The 15279-nt window shown below is 53.7% G+C and overlaps 1 protein-coding gene across 1 annotated transcript in view; it reads left to right on the top strand.

Moving 5' to 3' along the window:
* The window catches only part of ASH1L (ASH1 like histone lysine methyltransferase), a 34784-nt gene that overhangs the window by 6373 nt on the left and 13132 nt on the right, over nt 1–15279 (top strand). Inside the window, exons 2-7 of the mRNA XM_088535570.1 lie at nt 384–896; nt 3586–8287; nt 8408–8410; nt 10177–10275; nt 11054–11786; nt 12821–13000. Coding sequence (XP_088391696.1) covers nt 474–896; nt 3586–8287; nt 8408–8410; nt 10177–10275; nt 11054–11786; nt 12821–13000 — 6140 coding nt within the window. The 5' untranslated portion in view covers nt 384–473. The remainder of the gene's footprint in view (nt 1–383; nt 897–3585; nt 8288–8407; nt 8411–10176; nt 10276–11053; nt 11787–12820; nt 13001–15279) is intronic.

Raw genomic sequence — 15279 nt, 5'->3', positions numbered from 1 at the left:
CTTCTGTAGATATTTCTGGTCCTTTCTCCTCCATCGTGCTCTGGTATCCACCCATTCACCTCGTGCCTTGTACAGCAACCTGTCCCCTGTCCCCTTCGGCAGGTGCAGGACGCCCTGTCTTTATCTTCCGCACATTTCTGGGGTGTTTGTGGTTTTCTTCCAAGTCGCTGCTGAAAATGCACGGGGGAAATTGGGTTTCGTGCCCTCTGGCATTGGAGGGTCCAGGAGAGTGGCAGCGCTCAGAGCTGCTGGGCTCCGACTCGAGCAAAAATGTTCCTTCAGGATTATATTAAAAATTCACATCAGTGTTTAAGAGTCCAATTTTAACATTTATCTCTGCTGTAAATTTGCAGCTGACTTTTGTTTTTCTTTTCCTTCCACAGAGTAGAAGATGCTGGCTGCCAGTACCAGAACAGATCGAGTGTGGAACGCATCTCTGTGAAATCTTCCTCAGAATTCCCCGAAGGCCTGTGATGGACCCTCGGAATACTGCTATGTTAGGCTTGGGTTCTGATTCTGAAGGGTTTTCTGGGAAGAGCCCCTCTGTAGCAAACGTTGGCCCGTTGGTGGGAAAAGGAGAAGCAGAGCTGGAAAGTTGCGCCCAGGAAGACGACGACGGTAAGAAGAAGAATCGGGAGGGCAACGGTGCGGAGAACGGGAAGAATGAGGCCCTAAGTGATGCGCAGCAGCAGTTCTCCGTGAAGGAAACAAACTTTTCAGAGGGAAACCTGAAACTCAAGATTGGGCTTCAAGCCAAGAGAACGAAGAAGCCCCCGAAGAACCTTGAGAACTATGTGTGCCGGCCTGCCATAAAAACCAGCATCAAGCAACCCCGCAGGGCACCCAAGAGCGGGAAGATGACGGACGAGAAGAGCGACCATGGTCCTTCCAAGCAAGTGAGTAGCGCGTTCCCAACCCATCCGGCCCCTCCAAACTCCAGCCTAAAAGAATCTGACCTCCTGCACGGGCGTATTCCACTGGCTGCTTTTCATGTAACTTCTAACACTGCAGATGCCAAAGTTAGAAATGATTTCAGCTTGAGCAGCAAAAAAAACAAACCCCAAAAGCTCTCTCATGTCTTAGCGACTTTTTTTTCCAGCAATGAGGGAGGAATCGTTTCTGTGTTGATGTCGATTGAATATTTGTGTAAAGGCTTGAAAAGTAATAGTGCAATTTTTAGTCTCCTGTGCAGAAGAAAGGTGTTTTCCACATGTAAGGAGATAGCCCTGCCCTTGAGGATGTCTCGTTTATGATATGCATGATGTGACAAGTAAGAGCAGCTATTACAGATAGGGAAAATAGGATAAATGGAAGAACCCTTTTTCTTTTGCAATGAAGTTAATAGTCTTCTGCAGAGAAAATTACAGCACAGAGACCTAGAAATGGCTAAGGTTCCCAGGTGCTTAGAGAAACAGAATTAGAAATTACTGTACTAGCAAAACAGCGTTGAATTTGTTCCTTAACACTGAGTGTTAAATTGGTTTTTCTTTTCTTTTTTTTTTTTTTTTTCCTCCCAGAAGTGTGTCCAAACAGACAGTACCCCACGGCCCTTGTGCATCTTTCTAGGCTTGAAAGTGCCTAGATAATAAATTAATACATAAAATAAATAAATAAATACAAATGCTCTGTTAGCACCAGAGGTGTGCGTGTGGTCCAGCTCTGCGTGCGTGGTAAATACAGCCCCTGGCAGTGGCACTACTGAAGCTTTAGCAGATAGGGCAAGAAGTGATAGTAACAGTCTGTGCCGTAATTCCAAAAGATTCCCGGGCAAACCGTGCGGCAGGAAGGAACCTGCTCTTTTGCTCCATCTCCTGATTCCTGGGTAAAACTGCTGAGTTCTGATTTTCTGTAGTCCTTTCCGTCGCCCCCGGTTATGCAGGCGAGCCGTGCAGGAAAGTCTGCTCATGGAATCCGAGCTGCTAATTGAAAAATTTCAAGCAAAACAGTGCCAAAGCTACAGAAGTCTCTTTATGTATTGATTTCTCTTTCTAGCTAAGCTGAACATGTCGCAAACAGGAGCGTTCTGTGCAGGTCCGGGGCCATGGTCCTTATTTTGCCGTTCTGCCTCGGGCTGCTTGCACAGCCGTTCCTGGCAGGTAGTGCTTGCTGTGAGGAGAACCTTGCAGGTGCTGGGGTTGGAGGGACGTTTCCACCCGTTGTTTGGCAGGACGCGCTGCCAGCAGCACCGCACGGACACGGGGAGGCTGCTTCGTGCTGCTCGTTTGTCTTAGACACTGCACGGGGTGGAAAACAGCAGCTAAAATAAGAAGGGGTGAATGTATTTAAAAATATCACTTAGTCCACACATCCACACGCGTTTTCATCACATCCTGGAAAGTTAGAAAGCTAAGGAAATGCGAAGGAAATCCCCTGGGATTTGGCGTGGTGGCTCCATGGCGAACGCACTGTCCAATGGAAATACCCGCTTTGTCAGAGGAACACGAGGGAGGTTTAAATAAAGCCCAAAGTCTGACCCGATGCTGCAGTGTAACAGCCAGTGCCTCTTTGCAGCAGACAATTCCTGTTGTTGGCTTCTGTGGTGTTTCCGGAATGATTTAGTGTAACCTGCTGATAGAAACATCCAAGTACCTTGGAGTTTTTATTCCCCGGGATTGAGGTGCGTTTGGAAAGAGCACGTTCCCCTGCGCGTCCCAGTGAAGGCTGCCGAGCCCTGCCTGTCCCCAGCCCCATGGGGCGGCTCCAGGGCCCGTCGTGACCCTCTCCCCGGGCAGAAGGAGGGCGGCTGCGGGGGGAGGCTCCCGAAACGGGAAGCTCCGGCATCATTTACATCAGGTTGCAGCTGCCCTGGAAAAGCTGGGCTGAATGCCAAGCTCTTCTGCCTCCGCCACGGCGGCTCCGGAGCCGGGAACGCTCCGAGCTGCAGCTTTCCTGGTGCTGCGCAGCGAGGCCGTGGCCACCGTCCCCCGAGGCCGGGGCCTCCGCGCCGTGAAACCTCCCGGTCCTGGGAAATCCGGCTCGCAGCCTCCTGCGTGAGCTGTGCTCCTGCTCCCGCGTTCCCCAGCAGCGCCAAAGTTTGCCGTTTATCCAGGAATTTCAAGCGAATCCCCAGTTAGTTGTATCGTTCTGCAGCATGATTGAATATTCGCCAACCCTCCTTGCATTTTTGTAAGACATAATGAACATAATGCTGGCTGTAATTAATTGCAGCAAGTGCTGTGCACTTATTTGCCTTCATTGCACAGGGCTGCCTGGGTTTGGCAAGGATGCCTTTCACTCCACACTGTTTGCAGCCTCAGACAGGACCTGCCACAAGGTTTCCCAGCTCCGTGCACGCGTTATCGTATCCTGAGGACTCTCCCATTCCCTCCAGCCGGGGGCTAAGGACAGTTCCAACGCGTATCCGAAACAGTCTGGTGGGAGTTGGGTTTTCTTAGCATTTTAAAAAGCTCCTTAACAAGTCGATTGAAATATAGTTGCTTTAAAATTACCAGGTTGATGCCATATGTGTTTATATAGGCACCTTATTAGCAAAAGCAGGTATAATAACCTCAGCATATGAAGATACTACGTTATTTGTTATCTCTCCTCTATTCCTGAAGATCTTTTCTTTTCATTAACTTCTAGGACCCTTCAAAGTTTTACAAGAAAGCCGGAGACGTCGCAGCAGTTGAATTCCGTGTGGAGGAAGGCGTGCAAATAGAAACCAGCCCTTTACCCAAGAAACTTTCTCCGCTTCAGTCTGAAATGACAGATTATATAAAGTCACCGCCTCCGACTCTAATCGGGAGCCATAATTCTGATTTAAAGGATAGAACACAAATTAACGGAGCGACAACTGTCACGGAAAAATTGGCTCAACTCATTGCAACTTGCCCTCCTTCCAAGTCTTCCAAAACAAAGCAGAAGAAGCCGGGGAGTGGAGCTGCAGCTGGTTTGGTTAAAGACTCCGGGAAGAAGCTCCCCGGAAGCGTAACCGCAAGCGGGTTAGTGAATAAAGAGCTGGTCAAGAAGCTGCCCGGGTCGGTGATTGCCGTTGGGTTGGTGAACAAGGACTCGGGGAAGAAGCCGCTGGGGCTGGGGAGCGCAGCCGTCCTGGTGAACAAGGACTCGGGGAAGAAGCCACCCGGGATGGGCCCGTTGGTCGGGCTGGTCAACAAGGACTCCGGGAGGAGGCCGCCCGCGCTCAGCGCTCCGCCGGGATTAGTTAGCAAGGACTCCGGGAAGAAGCAGCCGGTGGCCAGCTCTGCAGTTGGGTTGATCAGCAAAGACGTGGGGAGGAAACTGCCCGGGATCAGCACTCCGACCGGATTAACCAACAAGGAGCCTGTGAAGAAACCCGTAGGGGTTGGCGCTCCGGCAGGATTGGTGAGCAAGGACGCCGGGAAGAAGTTGCTGGGCGTTCACGGTCCTCCAGGGCTGGTTAACAAGGATTCGGGGAGGAAGGTGCCGGGGAGCGGCAGCGCGACGGCCCTGCCTAACAAAGACTCCGGAAGGAAGACCCCAGGGCTCAGCAGTCCCACGGGATCCGCCAACAAGGACCCCGGGAGGAAGGTGCCAGGGATTAGCAGCCCAGCAGGACTGGTTAGCAGGGACGCTGGGAAGAAGCCAGCGGGAATGGGCCCTCCGGCCGGCTTGCTGGGCAAGGACGCGCTGGGCACGGAGCCGCTGGCGCCCGCACCGGAGCCGCTGCGGCTCCCCTGCAGCTCGCACCACGACAGCCACGAGGCCGCCGACGTCCTGAAGGAACATCCCAGCAGCAAGGCCTTCGAGAAGCACGCCGGAAGGCAGAACAAAGACAGCAGCGCCGAAAAGTTCTCCCTTCGGAAAGAGATTGCCGACGTGGGCAAAGAGATGTTCAAGGAGGGGACGTGCGTTCCGCAGGAGGGCTACTCGGGCAGCGAGAAGGGCGGCTACGAAACGTCCAAGCACGAGAAGCAGCCGCCCGTGTACTGCACGTCCCCGGACTTCAGGACGGGAGGCGCCTCCGAGGTGTCCACGGCCAAGTCCCCGTTCAGCGCGGTCGGAGAGGGAAACCTCCCCTCGCCGTCGCCCACGGTGTCTGTTACCGCTTCCAACAGGAGCCTCTCGACAGCGGCTTCGCAGTTAGCGTCAAACTCCCTGCATTTAAGCTCCACAGCAGACCTCTTGGAAGGTATTTCGGATCAGATTGGCAAAACTCCGTTTTCTTCTGACAGTACCCTTCTGAACATCAACAGAACGTTGAACCACACTCTGAGCACTGACTTTAAAGGTGCTGATAAAGATTTAAGTGATTCAAAAGCTACTCATGTAGAAACCTCAAGAACTAGTCCCTCTATAGGAAAAAAAAACATTTTGGCAGCTGAAACGAGCATTCATGCGACTGTCACCCCCTCAGTAGTTAGTTTTACAAGCTTGTTTAGTAGCAAGCAGTTCCTAAAGATTGGTGCAATAAGTGCATCAGATAAATCCTGCCAAGGAAGTAAAACTCTGAGCTCCAGTCAGCAGTCAAAACCTTTAAAGAAAAGGAAAGGAAGGAAGCCGCGATGGACTAAAGTGGTGTCGAGAAGCGCCTGCCGGCCTCCCAAGGGTCTCGAGCTGGAAAGGTCAGAGCTTTTTAAAAACATTTCGTACAGCGCGCTAGCAGGCAGCAGTTTGGAGCAGGCCAAATTCCTGAAAACCATGGGCCCGTCCCCGTTCGCGGAGCACGAGTTCGTGAAGCAGCAGCTGCCCAAGCTGAGCGAGGCGGGCGGGCCGTCGCTCGCGCTGCTGGCCGAGGCCGACGCGCAGCCGCCCAAGTTCTACGGCGCCCACAAGCAGCCCTCGGGCCTGTGCCTGGCGGACGACTTCCTGCCCGACCTCTACAAACCCAAGAGAGGGAGGCCCAAGGCCAAGGAGATGCCGGAGCTCGAAGGTCCCCCCAAAAGGACTCTCAAAATCCCGGCGTCCAAGGTCTTCTCGGTGCAGTCCAAGGAAGAGCAGGAACCGCCGGTTTTGCAGCCTGAGGTAGAAATTCCCTCCCTGAAACAGAGCCTGTCAGGCCAGAGTTTCCCTAAAAAGCGAGGGAGACCTAAAAGACAGATCAGGTCATCGATTAAAATGAAGCCACCTATTCTTTCTGTGGCGCCTTTTGTTGCGACAGATAATTCAAACAAGATAGAGGCTGAAAGCGACCCGCATCAAAGCGGGGATTTTTTTGAGCGAAAGGACCAGCTACGAGGGCCCGAAGAAGTCCAAAAACCCAATATTTGTAGCATGAGTGATCTGGAAGTGGACTCAGACAGGAAAGTTGCCAAGAGAAATAACGGGCAGTTAATGAAAACAATCATCCGCAAAATAAATAAAATGAAAACGTTGAAGCGCAAGAAGCTCCTGAACCAGATTCTCTCCAGCACGGTGGAACCAAACAACAAAGGGAAGGTGCAATCCAAGCTCCACAACACGGTGTCGACGCTCGCGGCCACGTTCGGTTCCAAACTGGGCCAGCAGATAAACGTGAGCAAGAAAGGAACCATCTACATAGGAAAAAGGCGTGGGAGGAAGCCCAAGGCTGTGCTCAACGGCCTGCTCGCCAGCAGCTCGGCCGGGCTGGCCGTCCTGGAGAAATCCGCTCCGCAGGGGCCGTCGCTGGGGCAGGTTCTCCCGCACCTGCTGCCGGCGCCGGCGGCCGCTCCGGAGCTGCTGCCGTCGCCGCTGTGCTCGGCGGCGAGCGGGGCGCAGAGCCCCGCGGGCAGCGACGCCGGCTTCGTGGAGCCCAGCGCGGTGCCCTTCGTGCACGTGCACGCGCGGCCGGGCGCCGTGCAGACGCTCGCCATGAAGAAGGCCTCCAAGGGCCGGCGGAGGCTGTCGCCGCCGACGCTGCTGCCCAACTCCCCGGCGCACCTGAGCGAGCTCAAGGAGGCCACCCCGTCGCCCGCCAGCGAGTCGCACAGCGACGAGGCCGTGCCCAGCGACAGCGGCATCGGCACCGACAACAACAGCACCTCCGACCGCGCCGAGAAGTTCTGCGGGCCCAAGAAGAAGAGGCACTCGTTCGACCACGTCGCCCTCCTCCCGCCCGAGACCTCCACCGTTTTAGGCAACCTGAAGGAGAAGCACAAGCACAAGTGTAAGCGCCGGAGCCACGATTACCTTAGCTACGACAAAATGAAAAGGCAGAAGCGGAAAAGGAAAAAGAAGTATCCGCAGCTTCGAGGTAGGCAGGACCCGGATTTCCTTGCGGAGTTAGAAGAGTTAATAAGTCGACTAAGCGAGATTAGAATAACCCACCGAAGTCACCACTTCATCCCCCGGGATTTACTGCCTACCATCTTCCGCATAAATTTCAACAGTTTCTACACTCATCCCACCTTTCCTTTAGATCCTTTGCACTACATTAGAAAACCCGACCTGAAGAAGAAGAGAGGCCGGCCTCCCAAGATGCGGGAGGCCATGGCCGAGATGCCCTTCATGCACAGCCTCAGCTTCCCGCTCTCCGGCACCGGGTTCTACCCCTCCTACGGCATGCCTTACTCCCCGTCGCCGCTCGCCGCGGCTCCCATCGGCCTGGGTTATTACGGCAGGTACCCGCCGACCCTCTACCCTCCTCCGCCGTCTCCTTCTTTCACCACCCCGCTGCCTCCCCCTTCCTACATGCACACGGGCCACTTGCTGCTCAATCCCGCCAAATACCACAAGAAGAAGCATAAGCTGCTGCGGCAGGAGGCCTTCCTGACCACGAGCAGGACGCCGCTGCTGTCCATGAGCACCTACCCCAGCGTCCCGCCCGAGATGGCCTACGGCTGGATGCTGGAGCACAAGCACCGGCACCGCCACAAGCACCGGGAGCACCGCTCCGCGGAGCAGCCGCAGGTGTCCATGGACTCGCTGGCGGCCAACAGCTCTTCCAGAACCGTCCTGGAGTCCCTGAAGCGCTACCGCTTCGGCAAGGAGGCCGCCGGGGAGCGGTACAAGCATAAGGAGAAGCACCGGTGCCACATGGCGTGTCCCCACGTGTCGCCCTCCAAGGGGCTGCTGGGCAGAGAGGAGCAGTGGGTGCGCAGGGAGCCCGCGGAGCCGGGCGCGCTGGCGCGGGGCCTGCAGGCGCCGCTGCAGCTCGAGTGCCCCGACGCGGCGCCGGGCCTGGCGCTGGGCGGCTTCGCGCCCGGCTCGGAGGCGGCGGGCGGCGACGAGCACACCAACCTCTTCACAAGTGCAATAGGCGGCTGCCGCGGCGCCGCCGCCAGCGCCGCGCGCAAGAAGCTCGGCGACGGCCCGGGGCTCTTCGGCGCGCAGGAGGCGCCGCCGGGCCGGCCCCCGCGCAAGGAGCCGCCGCCGCCGGCCGAGAAGGCGCTGCCGCCGCTGCCAGGTAGGGACAACGCGGGGTTTGCACGCGGTTTGCTGGGAAAAATCCCTTTCCTGGGTGCCTTGGAGGTGTTTGGGTAATCGCTGCCCTGCTGTAGCTCTCAGCCTCCTTGGAGGCCTCTAGGCAGTACTTTTAAAGCAGTTGCTAAGTGATGCTGGGAATGCATAAGAGGAAACTTTGCTTTTTAAATTACTGCTTTATGCATAATTGGGAAACTTGTAGCCTCGAGCTAAGTTGAAACAGAACTATCCGAGTCTGTAAAGACACCAAACCCTGCTGCCGCTCGGAGAGCTGTTGTTAAAGGAAAAGACCTCTAATCCAAAACATCAAACTCATTTACATGCTATTAAGAATATGCACTATAAAGATTAGGACTTAATTTCAAGCCAATAGAGTTTGCCCGGGTGTTATTAATCACTTTTCCTCCTGACTTCAATGTGTTGTCAGTACGTGGAAAATAAAACTCACCCGGATATGATGCTGATAGAAAAATACATTCCTATAATTTTGCCCCTCCAAGGGTTAAATGCGGCTCCGGGGAGTGCAGGATTGGTTGTGGTAGCGAGCGCAGGTCTGGGAATTTCCTGAGGAATTCCATTGCAGTGAATGATCCGACTTGGGCGTTTTGGAAAAAAAAGAAACAGCCTCATTAAAGCAGAAAAAAGGCGAAGCAGGAATGTTTAGAGCTGGAGGCTGCTGCCGCGGGCTCTGCAGCAGCGCGGCGCTGCGGCTCCCGCGCGCCCTTGCGTGGGAGCATCCCCGTGGGAGCATCCCCGTGGGAGCATCCCCGTGGGAGCATCCCCACGGGAGCATCCCCGTGGGAGCATCCCGGCCGGAGCCGCGCGGCTCCGCGTCCCCCCGCTCCCGAGGAGCCTCCGGCTCCGCCAGCGCCGCGGGGAGCGCGCGGGGTTGTCCGGCTGTGTCCCTGTCCCCGCAGCTTCCCTGGGTGTCCCCCAGCGCGAGGGTCCCCGGAGCCGCCCGCTCGGGCCAGACCTCGGCGTTTCCAGCGCTCCGGAGCTGCCCACACACTGCGCTCGGTAGCGCTGCTCACAATTCCTGGAAGGAAGAGGGAAGGAAAACCCAAACAAGCAGTCGACGGGGGTCTGTGCCATTGAAAGGGAGCTTTGCTGCTTTCCTTCCATTGCAAATAAAAGGAAAGATGTGAGACACGTAATGGTCTCGTAGGAGATGTGTGTGCTCTTCTGCATTGAAAAGACTTTCAGACATATGTTCAGGCAAGAAAAAATGCTTTTTCAAATAAGAGTTTATTGCATTTTAATTGTAACTGCTGTGATTTCAAACAATACAAGAACTTTAATATTATACATATATATTTGCATTGAAATCACTGCATTTGTGCAAGAAACGGGACAGCTGGAATAGAGCATGAGCTGTAAGCAAGCGCGGTTCCGAGCTGCTTTGCCATCTAAGCGGCGCTCCCGTTTTCCCTCGCCTGTTTTTTCCTTATTGCAGCTGCTTACAGCAGTCGCTCCTGCTGGACAATCCGTTTTTCTTGGAGGTCGCTTTAGGAAATGAATCCCTCAAACAGCCAAACGGACGCGGCCCCTGCGCTGGCGGCAGCTCCCTGTGCTCGTGTGCGCTGTAGAAGCGGTGTCAAAACCCCTGCAGGAACCAGCAACGTCCCTCTGACACAGGGGGTTGTTCTGCAGCAGGGGTGTCCCTGTCACGTTAAGGATAGTGAGCAGGTGTGATGAACAGCTCCTCGGAGGCTCTCCGGGCCTTCAGCGTGAGGTTTTCGTGGTGCAGTTCCGTCCTTCCGCACACAAGGGTTCCTAGCGCTGAGAAGAGGGCTCCTGTGCCAGCGTTTGGTCTCGGCGTGCACGGGCGGCGTTGCCGGGCTCACGGGACGGGGTTTTTGTGCTCCCTTCCAGCTCTGCCGCCCCAGGACAAACCCTCGCAGCGGCCGGCGGACAGCACGAGCTGCAGCCCCTCCAGGAAGAGATCGGCCTCCGAGAGCACCTCTCCTGCAGGCAAGTGCCGCGTCCGCCGGGCGCCTCGGAGCACCTCCCCGGCGGGAGGGCTCGCAGAGGGGCCGGGGCTTTGCGCTTGTGCTTCAGGTTGTGCTGGAGAACGGGGCAGCGGAGCTGGCGCGGGTACGAGCAGCCGCACGGGGCTGCGCTTGCTCCCCGCGCTCCGTTAGCAGCTCCCTTCGGCCTGCTCCGTTGAGAGAGGCAGCCGCAAAGTGAACTTAATCCCCGGGCAGAGTTCTGCAGGGAAGGTGCTGAAAGTTCAGGCAGGTCTTTATGAGCTTCCCAGACCTCCTTTGCTCCATTTTTCCTGCAGATGCGGGGTGCCCGTGGGATTGCGCTTGCCGCAGAGAGCTGCACACACGCGGGGTCGGCGCCGCAGCTGCCCGCGCGTCAGCCCCCGTGTCCAAAGGGCCGTGTTTTATAGCCCGATTATCACTGGGGCTGCAGCTGGTTACATGGGTCACTTCACCAGACAGATGGTGTTTCTAAGAGGGACCCTCCACTTCATTCCGATGTGTATTAATGGCTTGAATAAAGGCAAATCACTCTTAGGGGTTTTTTCCGTCTAAAACTGAAAGCTGCCCTTTTTTATTATTATTTTCTTAGTGCCAAACTGGACTGAAATGTCCTTCCTTGCACCCGGAGGTCTCTCTCCCGTTAGGGCAGCGTTAGGTGAAACGTTGCTGTTCCGCCGCGCGCTCCGGGCGTTACGAATGCGTTACGGCGCGGGTGCCGCCCTCCCTCGCCGCGGGGCCCTCACGCTCCCGTGTGTTCGCAGTGCTGGCGGTGCCGCCGCGGGGGACGAGGCTGGCGCCGGCGCTGGACGACGCCGTGGACTCCCTGCTGCAGCGCATGGCGCAGCACGACGGCCACGCGCCCCTGGACAAGAGCGTGGAAGCGGCGATGGCCACCGCGGCCGCTCCCCCCGCGGCCAGTCCCGCCCGCAGCCACAGCCGGGACAGGGGCCTGGGGAAGCAGGAGGGCGGCCTGGCCGCGGCCGTGCCCGGCGGCGACCCCATCTCCCTGCTCTCCGACCGCCTGCCCAGCAGCTACTCCCCGCACCACCTCAAGAGGAGCGTGGTGGAAGCCATGCAGCGGCAGGCCAGGAAAATGTGCAATTACAACAAGATCTTGGCCACGAAAAAGAACCTGGACCACGTCAACAAGATCCTGAAAGCCAAGAAGCTGCAAAGGCAGGCGCGGACAGGGAACAACTTTGTGAAGCGCAGGCCGGGGAGGCCCCGGAAATACCCCATGCAGGCAGTGGTTTCCATGCAGGCGTTCCAGGCAGCGCGGCTCGTCAGCCAGGAGCTGGAGAAGAGAGAGGAGAGCAGCAGCCCCTTGCACCTGGGGCCCGACACCATCACGGACGTCATTGAGGCCGTCGTGCAAAGCGTGAACTTGAACGCGGATCACCGGAAGGGCTGGAAGAGGAAGAGGTGGCTGGCAGAGGAGCAGGCCAGGAAACGACCAAAGTCTCTAGCAGAAGATGAGCGGGAGAGCAGTAAGAGGTAACGCCCGCACGGTTCTGTGCATTGAGTATGGTCGTCGTGGGGCTTTATAGCATTCCAACTCGGGAAAGAGTCACAAGCTCTGCTGCTCACACATGTTTTCTCTAAGAAGTTCAGTTTAAGGAGAACCAAGGTGCCAGTTTGAGGTTTGTTCAGGGCTTTTCTAAGCTACTGAACACAGGGCACCCAAATGAGATAGATTTGCAGTAATCTAAAAGTACTGGGTTTGTGTTTTGTGATTGCCTTGGTTTTGTGATTGCTCCAGCTGTTACCAGCTTTTTAGTGAGCTGGTAACAGGCTGACTGATGAGATAGTAAAGATCATTCCTATATCATGTGCTGAATAAGGAGCTATAATAGCTCCACGCGCCATGGGAAGAGAGTGACTCATCTGCATTATAAACAAACACTCCCCAGCAGCACGGAGTGTGTTGGGTGAGATCAGTGGATATGCAGCAAATAGAGAGTGAGAGCAAAGGAGCAAGAAATCTGTCTGCTCGAATCCTCTCCTGCTTATTCCTGAGCTCACTGATACCAACAGAGCAAACTTCTCTTGAAGGCTCCCGCTTCTTGTATTTGCAGCATAATTCTGAAAAATCCGTTTCTGTTCCCAAAACAAATGCCGAGATACAGGCATTCAGCTTCAGGGAATGTTGCTGCAACCACATGTCAAAAGGATATATTGTATGGCTGTCTTGAAGTCTAAAAAAAGGCTTGCCATATGCTATTTTTGGAATACAGAAGAAGATGGTATAAGGCCACTTCTAACTCTGAGGCTCCAAGGAGTAAGAATTCCTGAGCTAACAACTTTCTTTTTGTATTAATTAATAATAATGTTACTCTAAAAAGATCCTCCATTTTGTATCATTATGCTTAATCATTACTTGATCACGTTCATATTTGGCATTGCGTTTTTGACATCGCTAAGACATCCAGCGATTGAGAAATCCGCACATAGGGGCTTTTGTAACTCTCCATACTATAAGAAGGAACAATCAAGCGGGGCAGTAAGATAATCTTTCCATTTTCTTCCAGTTTTTCCGAGACAGCAGCTGAACCGTCCAGTCCACACGATGCCCCTGGGAAACCACATGAATCTGAAAACAGTGAACAGCCTTTGCCTTCTATTACCCAGCGTGAGAAAAAAGCCCCTCGGCCCCCAAAGAAGAAGTACCAGAAGGCAGGGCTCTACTCTGATGTGTACAAAACAACAGAGTAAGTAATACCAGTGAAAAGCTGCTGTCTGATATTCCAGTGGAAACTGTCTCCTTTCAACTAGAGCCATAAAGAGCTGCCGCTAATGAGCAGCTGAAATAAAACCATCAACTTAATGCAAGCCTGTGAAAAATTACATGCATGATAATTATCAGAATCTGACCCAGTGAAGATTTAAAATGTAACCCCAGTCAGAAAGCAGCCTGCAGCAATCTGAGAGTGTTTCTGAGTACCGACCTTGAAGAAGGTAAGACAGCCTCGTCCGACAGCCCTAACAATCGTGGCAGCAAAGTGCTGGCAGAGATGAGATGCTCAGGTACTGTGTACAATGCCAACGTAAGGAAAGGGCCGTTAATTTTCTGTTTTTACTGCCTGGATGGTGATCTGGTCATCTTTTGTTTGACACGCACATGGAGCGGCAGCGTTTCAGAGAGGCTTCCTGTTCATTTTGCAGTTAAGTGAGGTTTATCTCCTTCCCTTTTATGAGGACTTGGAAGAGTGAGCATTCTTAACATTTTTTTCCATTAGGCATCAATGAAGGAATCAAGAATCTAAGAAAGAAACAATAAAGACCTAAGTCTGATCAGAGTGAGACCACACATGTTTCTGATAGCTCCAAAGCCATTTCTTTTGCAGCTCTGCTGGATTTTTTAGCGCTTGGATGATCTGTTACTGATGCACAAAGTCTTGCAGCATTCAGGTGTTGCAGGGCAGAAGTTAGTTTGATTCTTTTAGGTGGGAACTGGAGAGGATCTGTCTTTTCTTCATGGTGAAATGGTAGTTATCCTGTCCTTCGCAATCAGCAAGAGAGGGCTCTTATTTCATAAATAGCAGGCAAACATCTACTTTAAAAGAAATGTATAAATACTGGAAGTCAAGGTTCATAGGCATTGCCCCTGGTGAGAAACCTTGTCCTAGGGCAATCTGCAGCTGACAGGACTCATCTCACCTTTTCTTGCTCTACATCTTGTCTCCCGGGGTCGGTTAGGAAGGTAAATTAGCAGAACGATCGTTGCTTCCCTCTTCTAATTATCTTTCTGCTGGTGTAAGTCCCCGCTGCAGCTCTGCTGCACAGTCCAACACTTGTCAGTGCAGGAGGACAGCAGAAGTTCGTGTTGTTATTCTAATATTTGTACGGTTTCGCGCTGCACCGGGGTGAACGCCCGGCCTTGGCTGCCGCTCACAGGCAGCTCTGCGGTCGTGTGGCCCCCTCTAGTGCTGGTTCAGTTAAATACTGGCAGCGTTTCCACCTGCCTGCCTGCTCCCTGGCAAGTGGTGCTGCCCTGCTCATTATTCCCTACTTCTTGTTGCTGTGTTCAACTGCAGATGCTTCTTTACCTTAAAAACTCCTTTCCTGCTTCCCTGCGTCTTTCTTGCCTTCTTCCCAAACATCATTAGAACTTTTGTTGTGCAATTTGACTCAACAGGGTGTCATTCCTCCAACTCGTGTTGGTCTAGAAATCCTGCTGAAAACGCAGTGAAGGAAACTCAGACTCGGAGTATAAACCAGCATCGAAATGTGATGTGGGGCCTTGCAGATGGACCAAGAAGAGAGGGATGATTCCTGAAGCCGGGCTCAATCCTCAGTTCCCAGATTTCCTCCCTCAGTTTCCAAACACGATTCCTGGAGACACTGTGAGCTGCTCTGAGGCTCCTGTGTGCATGAGGCCGCCGTGCTCAGCGCCCCGGGGGACCGTGGTCCTTCTGCCGAGGAGAGCTCCAGAGGTGGCTGATTCCCAATGGGAATCGCTACCTGTTTGCCCAGCAGCGGCTTTTCCAGACCGGTGCAGAGTCTCCTTCACCAAACACGATTAACAATATTTGATAAATTATTAAAATAAATCTTCTTGAATTATATTGTAGGGGAAGGATTAAAGAAAAGTGCTTGACAAACCTCAGTTAGAAACTGCTCTCACTACAGTGTTGTACTGGGGATGTGTCCTGGAACAGCCAGGCTGGAAATAGGGGACCTGTGTTTTGGTCATGCCCCTGCCCTGCTGTCTGGGTCACTTAACTTCTCTGTTTCTCTGCACTTTATATTCCTCACCTGTGAAACAGAGACACACTCTCCTGTAAATAATCATAATAGTGTCTTCTCATCCTAAAATCTGACTCATTGTTCTGTGCCCACCTGTATGCATTAAGTTAAATGCAAGCGTGTACCATTTAAATGTAAGCGTATTCCGTATGTTTTAATAGACTTTAGTAACATATTAGTATGTGGTATCACACACAGAAATGTTCCTGACTGCCATCTTCTTTGTCCCTCTTGTCTCTAA

The sequence above is a fragment of the Tinamus guttatus genome, unplaced genomic scaffold (genome assembly GCF_059628265.1).
Source record: "Tinamus guttatus ecotype Peru unplaced genomic scaffold, ASM5962826v1 Tinamus_guttatus_pri_ptg000629l, whole genome shotgun sequence".
Lineage (NCBI taxonomy): Eukaryota > Metazoa > Chordata > Aves > Tinamiformes > Tinamidae > Tinamus > Tinamus guttatus.
The sequence above is the reverse complement of the archived record's forward strand: the minus strand, read 5'-3'. Positions and strand labels throughout refer to the sequence as shown.